The sequence below is a fragment of the Triturus cristatus genome, chromosome 5_2, assembly GCF_964204655.1.
Source record: "Triturus cristatus chromosome 5_2, aTriCri1.1, whole genome shotgun sequence".
Classification (NCBI taxonomy): Eukaryota; Metazoa; Chordata; class Amphibia; order Caudata; family Salamandridae; genus Triturus; species Triturus cristatus.
Genome location: NC_140588.1, coordinates 966,781,528 through 966,800,270, shown reverse-complemented (window position 1 = coordinate 966,800,270; position 18,743 = coordinate 966,781,528). Strand labels below are relative to the sequence as shown.

Below are 18,743 nucleotides of genomic sequence, written 5' to 3'. Positions count from 1 at the left end.
TAGATGAATATATGTGTAGTACGTAATTGACTGAATGAATGCATTAGTAGCGTATGGTGAATGTATAAGTGCAGAACTATGAGGAAGTGCTGCAGCATCACACAGTAACCTCTTTAACTGCAGTGTGCTGTAGTACTTCCGAAGCACAGGGATGCAACATATGTACATAAATATGTTGCAAATCTATGCTTGTCTGCACGGCTGCTTAAACTGCAACCATGTGGTGACACAGGCACCCTTGCACCATAGTGCAAGGATATCTGTGTCATGTGCTGTTTGTTTTTCTAAAGGAAGACACACCTTCCTGCACAAAAACAATGAGAAAATGCATTTTTCTCCTTCAATGTATGCTGAACATTTCAGCATGCATTGAAGATATAAAAATGTGGAGAAATGAAAACAATTCTCCTTGTGCTTTCCTACACCAATTTTAGAGTGGTGCACCATTCACACACATCGAGATTTATGATTTCTGATAAATCTAGAGATGTCTTGTTCTATGAGTATTCAGTGCAATCATGCACAACAACACTTATAGAACACCCTTTCAACTCAAAGTGGTCTGCATGATGAGGTTGTATTTACATGGAGTAGAAAAAGTGCACAGTGCCTTTTCCTCTCTTTGTAAATATGAAAGAGTATCTTGCGCAATAACTAAGTTACAAAAAGTGACATATTTCCAGTTTTAAAATTCCTTGCGAATGATAGAAGGTAAGCACAGAGTTTTGTCTGCAAAGATGTTCAAAGAAGAATGAATGAAATAATTGCGGTCCTTCAATAGCTTAAATGGGAAATATTATGAACCCCTCAAATCTTTTTTTGCAGGTCACATGATATCTGATTATGGTCATATTTCAAAACTACATAGGTATAAACAGAGTGTTTGTTTTTAGAAACCTGTTTCAACTTTGTAGCTTCTTGCAGACCTCCTCATTCTGCATATTGAGACTTAGTTAAACTTACCTTCACCGTAATGGGAATAAAAAATGGAACACATTTTTTTCACATTTTCATTCCAATCTAAATTCATAAATTGCTTATTTTAAAATTTGGATCTGTGAAAGAAAAGGAAAAAAAAATTATAGCATGTAATAATACATTTTTTACAACACAGCATAATTTCCACAAAGTAATTTTTTTGCCTTTTTTGCTGTTCTCAGTATATATTAAATTTCACTAAAAATAGTGATTTCAATCGTACTCATCACTCAACAGCAGGCAAAAACCATCTCAAAGATTATTAAAAAAAGCCAACATGCTATTCTCAAAAAAAAAAAAAAAACAGGATACAAATCACAGATATATGAAATGCATACAGCTAACAAAATTTTATAAGTTTAACTTACAAAAACTGTAAATGTTGTCGCTTTAAAATATTCACCGAATCTAAGGATGAATTTGTGGAGGATGCACCACGCCCACAACGTTTTCGTTGAGTGGTGTGGAAATTTGCTACTTTTCTCGAGGGGCAAACAAAGACCAATGCCACCTTCGTCACGCGCAACATTTGCAAAAGAGTTCTGTTACGAGGGGATCCTAACAAAAAATACTCGTGCGGCACGGCAAGTATGATGAAACACCGAAGGACCCTTCATCCAAACAATCTTGCACGAGAAGAGTGCAAACAGATGAGAAACACTCCTGTTCTGTATCTGTAAAAAATAATCACAAATAAATGTATATTAATAACTTTCAAATTTATACTATTCCATTACTGTTCAAACACATTTTATATAAAAACTGACTAAAACTATAGCCCTGAACCACAAGTGTGACGATCGTTAAAACACTACATGCATAGTGCATACTACTTTGAAGCAGTTCATGCCCTAAAGCCTACCTCACTAAAAGACTACATGCTAACTGACTAAATGATTACAGTACTGTAAGGAGACACACTGGGTGAGTGACAGGGTGTTTGCTAGAAGTGTATGAATACTAACTAGGGAATTGAAGGTGTGAAAGAAAACTGTGTAGGTGATTAGAGGACTACATCCATACTGGATAGGCATTTGAAGCAGTCCATGTGCTAAGGCCTGGCTCACTGCATGAGTACTTGGGTACTGACTGAATGATTAGAGTACAGCAAGGAGAGTGCCTAGGTGAATTTATAAGTGGTAGGCTTTTCGCACAGGGAATGGATTAGTACTTGGTACTGAATGGGTCACTAGAGGAGTGCAAAGGGAGTGACAGGATGTTTGCTGGACTGTATGGATACTGACTAGGGAATTGAAGGTGTGAAAGACAAGTGTATAGTATGTTAGAAGACTGCATGCCTACTGCATAGACATTTGAAGCAATCTATGTGGAAATTTATGGTTCACAACATGAGTACTTGGAAACTGACTAAATCATCAGACTACTGCTAGGTTAGTGCATGGCTAAAACTTTTAAATTTTCAGTTCTGGCACAGTGAAGAGAATAGTACATGGTACTGCACTTTAGTGTCAAACCCTGACTCATTTTATCAATGCATAAGCAAAGACTAGCTTCTAAAGCTACTAAAACTTGACAACATGACCGGTTTTAAAACCGTTATCTGTCATCAAATACAATGTTAACAAATGCTTCTCTCACAATCCTTACCCAAATGTACACAGACTCAGTGTGATTTTAGACAAGCAACACTATCCCTAGCAGTTTACCAAAACTCATTCACTAGGCTAGAAGAGGTAATGGTACTGCACACAATCTACATATTTAAGTACAGCACATTAGTGTCAAAGCATGACTCATTTCATCAACGCATAAGCAAAGACTGGCTTCTAATGCTACTAAAACTTGACAACATGGCAGGTTTTAAAAGAGTTATCTGCTAAAAAAATACACGATGTTACCAAATGCTTCTCTCACAGTGGTTCCCAAATGCACACAGACTCAGTGTGATTCTTGACAACAACCACTATAACTAGGAGTTTACCAAAAATCATTCACTACTGTGGAACTGATAAGGGAACTGCACACAATCTACATATTTCAGGACTGCACTTTTGTGTCCAAGCCTGACTCATTTAATAAAAGCATAAGCAAAAACTGGCTTCTAATTCTACTAAAACTTGACAACATGACAGGTTTTAAAACTTTTATCTGACAGCAAATACACAACATTACCAAATGCTTCTCTCACAGTGGTTCCCAAATGCACACACTCAGTGTGATTCTAGACTAGCAACAATATCCATTGCACTATACCAAAACACATTTCTTCATCTAGAAGGAGTACTACATTTTAGTATGTAAACATAACATAACTCATTTCACTAATTCATAAACAATGACTGGTTTCTAATTCTACCAAAATATAAAAACAGCACAGTTATCTGTCTGCAAACACATGAAAAACATAAATGCTTGTCACAGAATAGTTTCTACATGCGCACACACTGTCAATAAGATTGTAGAGAAAAAAAGTACTCCCTACACTTTAACAGGAGAAATACATTAGTCTGATTAAAATCAAAATAGTCTACATACATCCCCTCACAATTAAATAACTCACCTTTCCAGTTGTTTTGTAGATTAAGAAGTATATCAGTCACACACCAGATTTTCTTTTACAGAATCTCTGCACTGTGCACCTCTCAGCAAAAACAAAGAATGGAAAAGGTTCCCTTTTATTTTCCACACATGTAAACATCAAATCGCAATCCTTCACACAAACTCAAAAGCAAACACACATTTCTATTGGTTAAACATTTCAACCCTTTCCAACTGAAATGCATTTCAACCCTTCCCCCAATCTGCCTTCTGCCTCTTACCATAGAAACAGGTCATGAAACACTGCACTGAGCACACAGGTCACAAGTTCAGCACACAAGTCACAAGTTCAGCACACAATGTTGCTAAACAAGACAAGAAGTGTGCTTGACTTTTCAACAGATCAGCTTATATATAATGTTCCTTACAATCCGTTTTTGTTAACCAATAAGAATCATACTTTTAAACAGAAATATACACCCTACCTTTCAGTGTAGAAAGTAGTCATACAACCAATGATTTCTTGTCTTTTTTCCCCCAAAAATTCCATGGATCGGCGCACCCAGCGCGAGACTATCCATGCACCCAATGCGATAGGATGCGCGCACCGTGCGCGCATTTCGCCGTGTTTTTTTTTAATTTATTTATTTATTTTATTATTTTTTTTTTTTTTTTTAAAAAGGGGCCCTCTAGAGGGTCAGAGTATTTCCACTCTGCCCCCTTTATATGTTTTACACACTTATTCCCCTTGGTTCTTCAGCCTCGCTTCTACCGAGGCAGAAAATGACCGCCAACAGTTCCTGGTTTCGAATGTAGACACACTCGATAGCCAATTAGCATTCAGCGCGCGATCGGGAGGATGCGTGCTCGGTTCGGGGAGGGTGCGCTTACGGTGCAGGTAGGGTCCGCTGATCCTCCCCGGCCATAGATATTTATGTACTTTTAACTCTAATTTTCTCAGGAACTCCTGAACGGATTCACACCATTTATGCAAAAGGCACGAGTCCGAAATGAGGACTACCTCTTTGCCAAATTTGGTGTCATTCCGTTCAGCGGTTCGAGCTGTAGCTGCGACAACAGATCCTATGGGAAATTGCATGGGGAAAACGTGTTTTGGGACCCCCCTTTTTTCTCGGCCCCCGCTTGACGAATCGCCACGAAACTTTCAGGGTCGGAGCGGAGCTGGCCAAAAGTTTGGAAATTTCGCGAGGATTCATTAACCGGGGCCAGACTTATTGGGGATAGAATGTAGCGGATTTCCTATGGAAAATAGGTCCCAACTAGAACTATCTACTGGTGACCGCCAGTAGATGATGAGAGAGAGATATATATACACGCCAAAGAAACGCTGTACTTAGCAGCTCCCCTTCCCATGGTGTTGGTGCCAGCTAACAGAAGGTTTCCAAAGCAACATCCTCCAAAATGAAGAAAACCAGGAAGCAGCACACCAGGGGTTTTCTTCATTTTGGAGGATGTCGCTTTGTAAACCTTCAAAGAGAGAGCAAGGAAAATAAGGGGGACATCCTTCTTCCTGAAATAAGTTAATCAACAAGAACGTGGACGGACCCAGTGAGGGATCCAGTTAAAGGGATGACACTCTTTCACAAGAATGCTGAAAAACCAGTTGGTTTTTAATAAGAACCCTCACCCACCAACCTAGTTGGTGGCATGCTTCATCATTAGGTTCCCAGCTGGGCTGCCGAGTGCAACCCAGCTGTGCTGCGACGCCTGAACTACAGCGGAGTGTGTTCGTTTTTTTTGGGATTGAGTGTGTGACCAGAGATGCTGCTATTAGTGCAATTTAAAAGTACCTCTAGAATACCCAGTAATTTATTTTTATTTGTGAGTTTCTAGGGCACGATTAAAAACAGAGCAGGGATATTCATGAAGATAAACTGTCTTCCTTATCCCACTTTAAGTGGTCTACATGTTTCAGCCTAGTCAAGGGTGCAGAGGCTTTCTTCAAGACCGAATCAAGTGCAAAAAAGTGAGCAAAAAAGCACACATGCTAAGGTGTGCTGTGATGCAGTGAAGTTACCGTACTTACGGTTCCCACTGACCGTGAACTTATACCGGCTACAAAGGTTATCTAGCTAAAATGATCGCAGAGGGGGGCAGACTCATGTAGTCACACATTCGCCAAGTATGTCCACCTGCCTTCGATACCTACTGCGGTCCGTCTCAGGTGTATGTATGGATTTGTATATATATTGTGAGAAAGTGCCGTCTTTCTTGCATGGTATGCCCCCACTTTTTGCTGAATTGCTGAATGTACTTTGACTGAGTGTGCCCTGGGCTCCGGCCAATCAGGGGCCCAGGGCCCATGTTCCTTCCCTAAAAACTATGCTGAAACCTAAAACCCAATTTGGCAAACCCTGGCCACATGTCGGCCCCTGGTAAATGGTACATTAGGTACCCAGGGGCTTGTGACCATGTAAGGCCCCTAAGGGCTGCTGCACTTATTGTGCCACCCTTGGAGGCCCTGTACCTGACACAAACACACTGCATGGGTATAGAACATAACAGTCGACATGGCACACGTCCCTGTGTGCCATGCCCACAGCCAACACTGCCCTGGCATACATCAGCCACCCCTCTAGCTGGGTGCCCTATGCCGGTGGTGTGGGTACATGAGCATGAGCCCTGTGCCCCTACAGTACCCAGGTCCATTCCGGAGCACTGTAAGTGCAGTGCTGCCATTTAAGAGTATATGGTGCTGGGAGATAGTCAACACGTACTCCACTGCACCATGATGGCGTCACTGAAGACTGAGGAGTTTGGTATCAAGCTTCTCAGCACATTAAACCTGCACTGATGCCAGTGTAGGATTTAATGTACAATGCACGACAGAGGGCATCTTAGAGATGCCCCCTGAGCCTAACCTACAATCCACGTCTGGTCTCAGGGGCTGCCACAATGCACATCCTGAGCAAGGTGCTAGGTCTCCTCCCCCAGGATGGGCAAGGGGAAGCTTCAAAGGCATGCCTCCTTTGTGAGCTTCTCCAGGCCACTTGCTGTACCCAGCTTCTGGCCCCTACCGATTCTCAACTCCGACTCTGGCGGGAAGACTGGCCGGAAACCCAAAGGAAGGACCGGGGGTGTGCCAGCCTCTGCCAACCCCACCCCTCAGGTGGGGGAGGCGAGGTTAAGCACGTCCCCGGGCTCTCGCCATCTTGAAGATGGGAAGCCCTGCCCAATCAGAACTAGGCCACTGCCCCCCTCCCACAGGAGAGTGGCAGGATAGGGGGTGTACCCACCCCAGGGCAGGGACCCAGTGGTCCCTGCCCTTTACCTACCTGTAACGCCCCTAAAGTTAGTATTTAGTGGCACCCTGAACCTTCCTTCCTTAGATTCCAGATTCCGAAACAGCAAAGAAGATCAAGAAGAAAGAAGACCTGCCATGCAGCTGCTAAGAAGAGACACCAACTGCTTTGGACCCAGCCCTACCGGCCTGTCGACCCTCGAACCTGCTCCTGCTAGATCCCGGCACCTCCTGTGGCCAGCAACCTCACAAACCCCGGAGGACCTGGCTACCTTGTGACTCTGAGCATCTGGGACTCCTACGAGCAGTGGCTCTGCTCAAAGCAAGTATCTAACCCCTGGCATCAGCCAGGAACCGCGAACCCTGCACACTCTGCACCCGCCAAGCCTGGCCTGTGCTGGAGTGGACAAAGACCCCGAGGACGTCCCCCCGGCGACTGTGACCCCGAATCCGGCACCCAAGGACCCACCTCGACGCTCCTGACACCTGCAGCCTCAGAACCAGGGATCCCCCCCAACCGCGATCAACAGAGGGTAAGATTTCCCGACACCAAAAGGCACCCTGGTGCCCTGCGGCCCCCTGTGCCCAACTCCTGGGTACCTACCTATCCTCCAACTACCCAACTTACCTCTCGAAGTGGTGGTCACACCTGAAGAATCTTCGTCCCCGAGCTTGCAGCCTTTGTTCATCCTTGAGCTTTTCCTTTTCAATCAATTGAGCGCCCGAAGGCTCAAAAGCACCCTGCACCCAGCCGCCCGAGTGGCCCTGGCAGTGCAACTTCTACTCCTACCTACTTCCCCATTTGCCCTGAGCTAATTACCAGGAGCCCAGCTCCCACAGCTGCGTGGCCTGCTAGTCAGCAGCCACAAACCAAGGGCCCCCTGCCTCCCATAGGATAACATTGGGCCTAACTCACTCTGCACCCGGCTGCCCCTGTGCCGCTGAGGGTGTAACAACTGTACTTACCTGACCCTGGGAGACCCCCGAGTCTGTGCCCAGAACCTTAACTCTGCCAGTCGAGTACTTACCCAAAAGCCGATAACTCACTTTTCTTCCATAGGGTAACATTGACTGGTTTCTTCTGAAATTTCTTCTAAGTGTGGAGTTTCTAAACTCTAAAATATTCACCTAAAATCAACCGAAATACTCACCTGCTATTAGGAGAGATCCCAGTGCTGGATCTTGGTGCCCAGCACTGACCCTGAAAAGTACTCCCAACCGTACTTACCACTAACTCAATTTTCTTTCATAGGAAACCATTGACTGTTTTTCTGTGTAAATTTTTTCTGTCGATTTTTGCAAACTACAAATATTCTTTAAAAATCGTACCAACTGTGAAAACGTAATTACTTACCTGTTTTAGATAGATGTCCCAGTACTGAGCCTAGGAGCCCAGCACTGGATTACAAAAGTAACGAGAACACACTTTACCCGTAACTTGAATTTTATTCCATAGGAAATCATTGACTGTTTTCCTGTGAAATTTCTTCTAAGTGTCGATTTTGCAAACTTCTAAATATTCGTTAAAAATCCCCTGTATAACTTAAACGCAGTTTCTCAACTGCTTTCAGGTGGTACACTAGTGCTGGATCCAGGATCCAACACTGACCTAGAAAAAGTAACCATAACCCAACTTATCTGCTAAGTGAATTTCCTCCCATAGGATAACATTGGTAATTTGATCGGAAAAAGTTTCTAAGTGTCAACTTTTAAAATCGCAAAATATTGCTTAAAAATCACAACAGTAACTAAAACGTATTTACTCACTTGTTTCCAAGAACTGTCCCAGGATTGAATCTAGGATCCAGTCCTGGAGTTAGAAAAGTAATCAATTGCATATAACTTGAAATTCCCATTGAGCTCAATGTATTAGTGTTTGAAATTGTGTTGCCTATTGCAACAAACTGTAACTATTGCATTTCAAGTCAATTGCCTTTTGCAAAGTACTTAATTAAAGCATCTCATTCTGAGAAAGTATATTTTGATACCTATTGTTGGTTCTAAAATAAAACAACCATATATTTTTATATACAAACCATTGGCCTAGTGTTCAGTTCAAGGTGTGTGAGACCATTTGCTGACTGAGTGTGTACAACAAATGCTTTACACTGTCCTCTGATACTGCCTTACTGCTCGACCAAGCTACCACTTTAGAGAGTAAGGTTATATCTAACTTTAGCCTCTGCCAAACCTCTGGGGACTGTGGACTCTGTACACACTGTACCTATTTGGGAACAGTATATGCAGAGCATATATATATCTCACTGTTGGCCGCAAGATCATCGTCTTGTGAGCATTACAACACTTTGTGTTTTTCCTCTTCAGGTTGTCTTCTAGCCATTGCTATTTGATTGGTTCTATCTTCATGTAGACATGGTTGGTTTGTACATGTCCCTTGATCATAATTGTTTCTTTTCCTGGGAGTATGTCATGTTGTTGTTGGTCTCCAGGGAGACGTGTCTCTCCGTCAATTCCGTTCCTTCTCTTCTGAAGAGTACTTAATGCTCTTGACTTTTTTGGAGTTTTTATAACGCTTTGCGTTATTACTAAAGATTTATTCTTCCTGAAGGTCCTTTCCCTCTAATGATGTACTTTTTTTCTTCTCTCTGAAGGTATTCCTACATGTGGCCATGAACGGACTAGGCATTTGCCTCCATAGCTTCTACTTTTTTGTGAATGGCTTTTGTTCTTTTCCTCCTGGACCAATGCTCTTCTAGAGGACAACTCTTTTCATCATTTATCTAACTCTAGTTGTTGTAGTTAGGTCCGCTATTTGCGAAGTGTGGTCCCTACATGGCATATACATATTTAATGTTTATTTTACAGATCACTCTGATTCTTTTATTCTGGAATCCTTTAAAATTGTCTGTTTCTGTATAAGGGGATTTTTCTACATAATCTGTAGATGGGTCTCTTCATATTGTAAGATCATGTACTAACCTTGGGATTCTCGAAGCTTCAAGGTTTCTTTTTAATACTTTATATCTTATTCTCTATTGCTTGCTATTGCTGTCTCAAGCAATTTGCATTACGCTGACGTTTTGGATGGCTGTTGCTTTCCTACGTGGTATTATGGCCTCTATGGTTCCCATACTATTATGGCCGCATTGTTTTGCTGGTTATTCGATTTTACTTATATTTCTACGTGTTATTGTCTCTTGTCTGTACATTTATTTGCTCCAATGTATGTGTATTTCTTGGCGATACGCTAGCAGTCTTTATATTATCTCAAGGGATATGACTGCTTCTATGTCACTAGTTGCTATTGTCGGGTCTAGTGGCTTTGTGAATTATGCGTCCACAGTAGGGCCTGTGTTTAACCTTATGGTCACAGGTTTATATCCCAGCAACTCAGCCTTTCTTCATTCTGAGGTTGATAACATGAGCACCATTAAACATCTGTTATTCAGCACCAAGATACCCTTGCAGTGAACGTGCACTTTACAAATACACAATGTCTGTCTTCTACTTTTAAAAAAAAATTTTTTATTAGAGCTTCATTATACTTTTCCATGAGTGATGGACCTTTCTTGCTGTTACAGTGCGGGTCTGGCTCTGGTAGAACTCTATGGCATGGGGGTTTTCCTCCATGGCATCTCCTGCTGTTCCGTGTCTCGCAAGTATCGAACATGCTGTCCGAGTCTGGATATGTGCAACACTAGCTCTATATTATAGAGTTATTTTTATTTGGCAAATTGTCCTACTATCATGGGTAACATTCTTCCCATTCCTTCTGTGTCTTTTTTGACCTTACTTACGACGGTCCCTTCAGCAGTGCTTATGCGGTGAGCATGCATAGGTCCGGCTCCCCCTTAAGTATTCAAGTAGTTTTCTATTCATCTTTTTGGTTGGTGTCTACCACAGTTATGCTAACATGGATAATTTTTATTGCCATGCTTCTTTAATATCTTGTGACTTGTATGTTATTGTTATCCTACATTATTGTGGAGGTCTGGTCTTTTTCTCTGGTTCTAGACCGGTTTTGTTCTAGCTGGAGGCTTTTAGTGGTCTCAGTTCGCAGACCCTCCTACAGAGATGGATGGCATGCTTTGGTATCCGGCCCTAAAGTAAGGAATCTGAGGCTAGATGTCTGTCAGATGAACAAGTTACGTACTAGACAGGACCTAGCTGCAGATTCCTTACGCCCCTCTGACCCACTCCACTCTGCGAACAGCTTCCTCTTTGGTCTCTAGAACTTGAGACTTCACATACTGAACTGAGAACTCTGTGTTTCTTTGAGACGGAGTCCTCTTCCATCTCCATGTTTTCATTATGCTATCCATATACTGATTTGCATTGTTTTTTTTGTTTTTTACACAAAGGTGTCTTTCATTTTGGCACACTGTTTCAATAGGCAGTTTCTATATGTGCCTCCACGTTTTGACTTCAGAAAATAGTAACTGCAAAAATTGACGTCAGCAAGGGAGTTATATAGACTCAGTCACAGTGCGTGATGACGTCGATACAGAGTTGCACGGTGCCCTCTTCCGACGCACGCCCATGCTATGGCAAAAGTTTCTGGGTCCAGTCTTGCACCTTGGGGAGGATTCTACAAGTAGCCTGCAGCTGGATCCAGTCTTTACCAGATCATGCGTTACCAAAGGTAAGTAACTAGTTCTTCAAGGAAAGAACACTGGCGCCCGGTACAGTACATTGTTAGTGTAAAACCAGCACCTAGTAGTTCTAATGGAAGAAAAAAGTGGGGGGGACAACTGCAACAAAATTCCAGTTTTCTACAGTCCCTTATCGGTATAGGGAGAAAAGCTGAGTTTGCAGCTTTTAGATCATTGGAATAGAACAAACATTGAACACTGCACAGCTTACATTATTGCCATGGTAAACTGGATGGAAAAGGTGGAGAATATTCTCATTCCATACAGTATCCGAATCCTGAGTTAGTCTAGAGGAGTGAAAAGAAATGGTATCATGTTTTTCTCTGTATCATTCTTTAAAGCAGGCTACATAGAGAATTCTTGGACTGGAAATCAACAGTAGAGGAAAGGTACTTTGGCTACACAGGCTTGAGTTAGTTGTACACATTTCTCACCAATAGAAAGGTTATCAGATGTACCTGTGGTTGGAATGGTAATGGACACATCTCAGTTGCTATTGATTTGCCACAACTACAGCCTTTTGAAGAGGCGTCCTATTTATTTTTCCAGATTTATTGTATCGACCTTTTGGAAACTGACCTTACCTGCTCAGCAGTCTGATTATGACCCCCGATCATTCACTGAACAGAAGACTCTTTTCAGTAGGGGCGAAGTGGACCAATGTTACCATTGCCCTCCACAAAGCCAGGGTTCAGATAAGCTTTTCTCCTTTTAATCATCACCTGGCATGTGTTCAGTACCCTTATTGAGTGCTAGATAGTGGATTATCAATCTGTGCCATTGCCTTTCAGAATTTGTCTGTTGTAATTATCACCTTATTTTTATTGATTAATTTGTAGTGTGCTTTGTTTGTGTATGTGTGAGGTTTTGCAACTTTCATAATCTACAGTGTATCCTACTCCTATTTAGAGCTGTACCATAGCATTCAGTGTGTCTGTGCCATTTTAGCACAGCTTAATACAATTTGTCTTTTTCAATATAGGAAATCATGGACCGTATTTATAAGAATGTGATGAGCAAAGTGCAAGAAATGAACTACATTCAGAGAACAGTATTTAAGCTTGGCTACGACTACAAATTAGATCAAATCAAAAAAGGATACGATGCCCCACTGTGCAATGTGTAAGTGACAATTTTACCTTTCTGCCTCAATTTAATGCTATTCACAAGCCAAAGGATGATTTGCTTTTTTTCTACAAACACAAGCGTGATTAGAGTATCCAATGAGAATCAGTTTTTTCCCCATTTTCTGTTATTTGGCCATTCATTTTCACAATAACAGTGAATTTTAAAGTCCTATATTTTTGTATCGCAGTTCTTATGAGCAAAGGCACTATTGTGATTGCAAACCGATCACACTCCTACTGCAAGGTCAATTGAATTCCTACCATCATGCACTAGTGTGAATGTTAGTCGACTTAACTCCATATGTTCTTCTGCAGCTGATTCATGTTGCAGTTCTCACCTTTTGGGTGCCACAGCTTTGTTTTTCTCCAGTGTCAATGTGTGGACTAGGGAATGCATGGTGATGAGGAATGCTGCTGCGCTCTTTTGTTATTTTTATAAATAAATATATAAAATTGTAGTTTGTGGACCTTCTACTAATAGAATAATGCCTGATAAGACTAGCAGCTTATTGAAATGTCCTCATATCAAATGAAAAAAATGCACAGCACACATTTTATTTAAATGATCACTATTAAAGATAAAATCTTTTAAAGTGATGCAGTTGACTTAAAAATCCTCAAGGACGTTGAAGGTATTTGACATTTCTCGGAACCTCGATCTCAGGGGTGATAGAAAGTTTTATAGAGAACTTTTTTTGGTCAGAGGAGCATATCAAGCTTGAAATGCAGTATAGAGTATGATGTGATGTGTGGTTCTGCTGCTGGCTGTATTATAGAAACCAGCCGGTGATGGGAGCATATAATCTTGGCACTCCTAAGCAGCACAATGTACAGTTGGTGTATACATCCCACTAATTATGTTAAATAATTATGGATAATTGCTTCACACACATGAGGCACCAGAAAAAATTAGATTTGCCCAGAATCGCACATGTTGTCAAGTGTTAATGTTGAATTTATACTATAGATCTACAGGTTCCAGGACAGCATGTTAAACTGTTCAATTCCGTTTTCCATGTGCTTAGCCCACCTAGGGGTATAATCATATTCTAGCATCTGCATTATGTTCCTGGGTAAAGCTGCATGACGTGTGAGAAGTACAGTGTAGGTGGAATATAACGACCATCACTTGTACAATGAGCATCATGACCCATGGGAGCCTCAATCTTCCTTCCTTGCATCTTCCTTGGGCTGCATCTCTCTCTCCTTACATGAGGGAAATCCTTTTCGTGTGCTGTGACCTCTTCACCATCTGCCGTGTTTTGTAAGATCCTGTTCCAGGGTATCACAGTAGAAAAACAACAATCGCCAAAATGAAGATCCAATAAAAAAGCTTTTTTTTAAAAAAATGTTTTTTACTTCGCTCCACAATGTGAATATGATCATTACGTTTGTATTCTGCTATGAAGTATCCGCTGTTTTTCTGTTCTGTTTTTGATGTTCACATATTGAGGCTGGCAAGGTCTGTGCTTGAAAAGGAAATGACTTTACAGCATCAGCTTGTCTGTGTATGTTATACCCGGTTCATTTGTCAAACATCTAGTGTTAAATGCAGTGAAACACTCGTTCTTGTATTGCCAGGTCTCAACAGTAGATATTTCACAACTTCATATTTTTAAATATTCCCCAACACCATTATTAGTAGACTACCTAAGAATGACTGACTAAACCATGATGACCCACCCCTTTTCTTTCAATTTGCTCTGCAAGTGAACTAGAAAAACAGGTAAGATGTATTGCCTAAAAAGAAAAGCCTTTGTTCGGGCTTCTGGTTCCTCCCAGGGCCATCAAATCTAATACTTGGAGATGTGGGATGCCCAAATGGATTCTGATTTGCTGCCAGCTTCCAGTCAGAATGGTCTTGGCATAGGGGCCCTTCGAAATAGGTCAGGTGCTTGGCCCATTCTGATTGGCTACTAGCAGGCAATCAGAATAGCTCCTGCGCCATCTGCCCACAAATCATGCAGACCAGTATTTTCCTCAGTAATTCCTGCAGTTTGCCCTTCTTTTTACTCTTGTAGGCGGATGAATATCAAGTGCAGGTATGCATAGAAGTCGCATCTACATTATAAAGTTATCCCCATGTGACCAGCAGCACACATGTTACTCTTCCATTAACAGAAATTGGGGTTTCAATTAGGAATGGAGATGCCCCAACCAATTTATTAAGCGCAATCTAGTTATTTCACAGTACATTGTAAGAGAATCTTTGCTCAACCCCTTGTAGCAGTGGCACAAGCAGGCATATCTCTTGAGAAATGTTTCTAAATTATCAGCGGTACCAAACCGTCTCAAAGCCCAAAAAAATTCCCCAAGCAGTGTAGAAGAATGAAGAAAACTAAGTAGCAAAAACACACAAAAAATAGCTGAATATATTCTGATATAACTGATTCTAAGCATGATTTCAGGCCAGCCGTGGTGGAATGAGACGGGCTAAGCGGGTAGCACCAGGTACATTATAACTTTTCTAGAGCTTCATTTCATCCAATTTTGTAAAACAAGAAGTTGAATCCAGCGAGCTCCTACTGAATCAGTTGGATCTGAAAGAGACTGTAGTTATAGATTCATTACCTTTAGAATTACCCCAAGGCGTCCGACTAAATCCAGAGATTTATTTTTTCCGCAGCAGTAACCCTGTGCACCCGTAGGTGGCGTTGGTCGACTCTGCATCCATCGTTGGCGTCGTGGTCGCCGGAATGACGTTGCGATGTCTACTTAGACGCCACCCCTGTGTGCTGATGTCAGCTTTCTTTTTCCGCAGCAGCCTTGCACAGATCTGGAGAGAGCTACCCCTCTGTCACTTTTTGACTAACTTTTTTCGACTTTTTGTTGGCTTTTTTTTTTGAGTCCTAACGACTCCTGGTGTATGAGGGATGTCCCGTTGATGGACCAAGTTCAAGCCGTGTGAGGCATGTAACCGCCTGTGTACCTCTTCTGCCTGGAGCGCGACCACGACCTTAAGTTGTGCTCTGACTGAAGGGCCATGAATCCCAAGTCTTTGTGGGAGCGGTCCCGAAAGTTGTTGGAGGCCCGGCAGTTGACTTTGCGCCGCTAGTGGTTCCTGTCGAATGGAAGGTCTCAGGACCGTTTGCTAAGCCACCACCACCACCACCATTCGTCATCCAAGTCTTCGAGATGTTTGGGTAAGTTGAAGCACAAGAAGGTGAAGAAGCAACGTTGCTCTTCGCCTTCTCCCCGTTGGTAGGCTGATGCGTCACGGGACCCAGAGCATAGTCGTTCTCCAGCTCTGTCAGCAGAGCCTGCTCCTGGGACGGCTCCGAGTTTTCCCCTTTTCCCAGGTACTGGAGCGTCCCCTGCTCAGCTTTGAGGTTTGTACAAAGCACTTCATGGCATCTTTGGGCAGCCCGACTCAGCCGGCGTGCTTTTGGGTCCTGTGGACTCAGCTGGCAGCCCTGGGACTTTGATGCCGGCGGCTCAGGCCCCGGATGGCCCCCAAGAATCCAAGACTGGATCCGGATCGGTGACGGTCGACCTCACTGTACCTTCCCTGGCGTCAATCGCGACAATGGCCGAGGCGCAGGTCATGCCCCCCTTGCCCCCAACTTGGACACGACACTGGTCCGATGTTGGTACCGGCACCGGAGGCTACTTTTGTGCCTCGTTCATCCCCGGTGTTCCTTTGAGGCCTAACTGGTCTCCAGAGGAGGGTGAGGAGAACTGGGACCCTATGGCTGACCTACTAGATGAGCCGTAGCCGTACTGGCTCAAGGACCTGGGGGACGCCAGTGTTCTGGATACCTCTCCAGACCTTCGCATGCTTTCTCTCCCTACCGTGGCTACAGCGGAGGGAGCGTCATATGTAGTGGTTTTGCGTAGGACTGCTGAGGCCTTGGCCTAGAGCTTCCTATAGTGGCAGTCAGGACTAATCTCCTGACAGAGGTGCTTTAACCTGCGGTGGCCTCTTAGTAGCCCCTTCTGCCTTTTAATGAAGCCCTCACGGACGTCCTTCCGGGCACTTGGTCCAAGCCCAGCTCAGGGGCTCCTGTGAACAGGATGATTCCCCGACGCCACCGCCCGGCCCGGGCGACTCACATTTCCTCTCCCAACACCTGACCCCCAAGAGCTTGGTAGTCCAAGTCTCGTCCTCAAAGGTGCATTCCCTACTGCTCCCCCAGACAGGGAATCCAAGAAGCTGGACCACCTTGGGAAGAAGATATTTTCTTCGGCCAGCTTAGCACTGCAGTCAGTAAATACCGCATGCCTCTTGGGCCGCTATACTCGTACAGTGTGGGATACGGTTGTGCAAATGGCAGAGGGTAGAGACGCAGCTAAATTCACCATCCGATGTGGGCTGATGCCTGCTACGCCTGGTTGAAGACGTCTGGTTTCTCTGGGGATGACCAATCCACCTTACTGGGCATGCCCTTTGATGGCCGTCTCCTTTTTGGTGACAAGCCGAACTCTGTGCTCAGACACTTCAAGGATTCCAGGGCTACAGCCAGATCCTTGGGTCTCGCAGCGACTTCTCGCCCCACACTGTCTGCTTTCGGCCCCTTTCATGGCTACAGATGCGGTGCCCTGCCACGTTCAACCCAGTCTAGCCACCGGTTTCTTTAAACTGCCCAGCTTGTGTGTGGCCAAGGATGTGGTACCTAGCGACGCGGGTCCTGAGATCAGTGGGTGGGCCAGTCCACCCATACACCTCCCTACAGCAGCCTCCAAACCCTCCTAGTCTGACCTTTCAGGGCCATCCGAGGCCAGTGGCTGGCAGGATTCGCCATCACGTCACCTCACCCACTGGCGCACTATCATGTCGAACAGGTGGATTTTGCAGATAGTCTGAAGGGCCTACTCCCTCCCTTTCAAGACTACCCCTTCTTCCATGCCACCATCCTTCCATCGCATGTCGGAGGATCATTTGGCCCTTCTGCCCCAGGAAATTGCAGCACTCGGCCAAGGGATCGATAGAAAGGGTCCCTTTGCCAGAAGTAGATCGTGGTTGCTACTCCCACTACTTTCTGGTACCCAAGAAGGACAAAATCCTGCGTCCTGTCTTAGACTTCAAGACCCTTAACTGCTTCCTCCGGAAGGAGAAGTTCAAGATGCTCATGTTGGCTCAGGTCCTGTCTGCCCTCAATCCCGGAGACTGGATGGTAACATTGGACTTGCAGGACGCCTATTTCCATAGCCCTGTCCTGCCGGCCCACAGGCGTTGCCTACAGTTCACTGTAGGCCAAGAGCATTTTCAGTTCACCGTGCTCCCCTTTGGCCTTACCAGTGCCCCTCTGGTGTTCACGAAAGTGATGGCAGTGGTCGCAGCTCATCTGTACAGATTAGGGGTTCCAGTCTTCCCCCTATCTCGACGACTAGCTGATGAAATGCGAGTTTGTCCCAGGCTGTTGTCTCCCACCTCCAGACTACGGCAGACCGCCTGCATTTGCTGGGGTTCACTATCAGCGTGCCGAAGTCACACCTGACTCACTCTCAGAAGCTCCTTTTCATCAGAGCAGTTCTGGATACGGCGCAGTTTTGGGTTTGTCCTCCCGAACAGTGAGTGGTATATTCAGGCTATGATACCGATGTTCCAGCCTCTATCCCGGATCTTGGTGAGAATGACAATGAGGCTGCCGGGCCTCCTGCATCCTGCTGGTAGATCATGCCAGGTGGCATATGTGAGCTCTGCAGTGGGACCTGCAGTTCCAGTGGGCGCAGCATCGGGGCGATCTTTCCGACATTGTCCAGATCTCGGAGAGGACTGCACGTCAATTGCGGTGGTGGTTAACGAACCAAGCCTGGGTCACCGGCAGATCCCTCTCCCTTCCCCCAACCAAAGCTAACCATTGTGACCGATGTATCAGTTCTGGGATGGTGTAGCCACATAGGAGAGGCGGAGATCCGAGGACTCTGGTTTCCGGTGGAGTCTGGCCTCCATATCAACCTTCTGGAGCTCTGTGCGATTTGTCTAGCACTGATGGCATTCCTTCCATCTATCAAAGAAAGTGTAGTGCAGGTGTTCAGACAACATCACTGCCATGTGGTACTGCAACAAACAGGGTGGGGTCATGGATCCTATGTCAAGAGGCTCTTCGCCTTTGGACATGGCTAGAACATCAGGGCATGTGCCTGGTGGTTAAACACCTGACCGGTTCCCTGAACGCCAGGGCGGATGAGCTCAGCCGTCGGTGCATGATGGATCACAAATGGCGTCATCACTCCGAGGTGGTGCAAGGTCTCTTTCAGCAGTGGGGAGAGCCTTAGTTAGATCTGTTCACCACCGACCAGAACGTGCACGGTCAGCAGTTC

At 44.3% G+C, this 18,743-nt stretch overlaps 1 protein-coding gene across 1 annotated transcript in view; it reads left to right on the top strand.

Moving 5' to 3' along the window:
- ACSL4 (acyl-CoA synthetase long chain family member 4) overlaps positions 1-18,743 on the top strand; it is a 327,102-nt gene that overhangs the window by 225,557 nt on the left and 82,802 nt on the right. Inside the window, exon 10 of the mRNA XM_085606507.1 lies at positions 12,335-12,474. Coding sequence (XP_085462633.1) covers positions 12,335-12,474 — 140 coding nt within the window. The remainder of the gene's footprint in view (positions 1-12,334; positions 12,475-18,743) is intronic.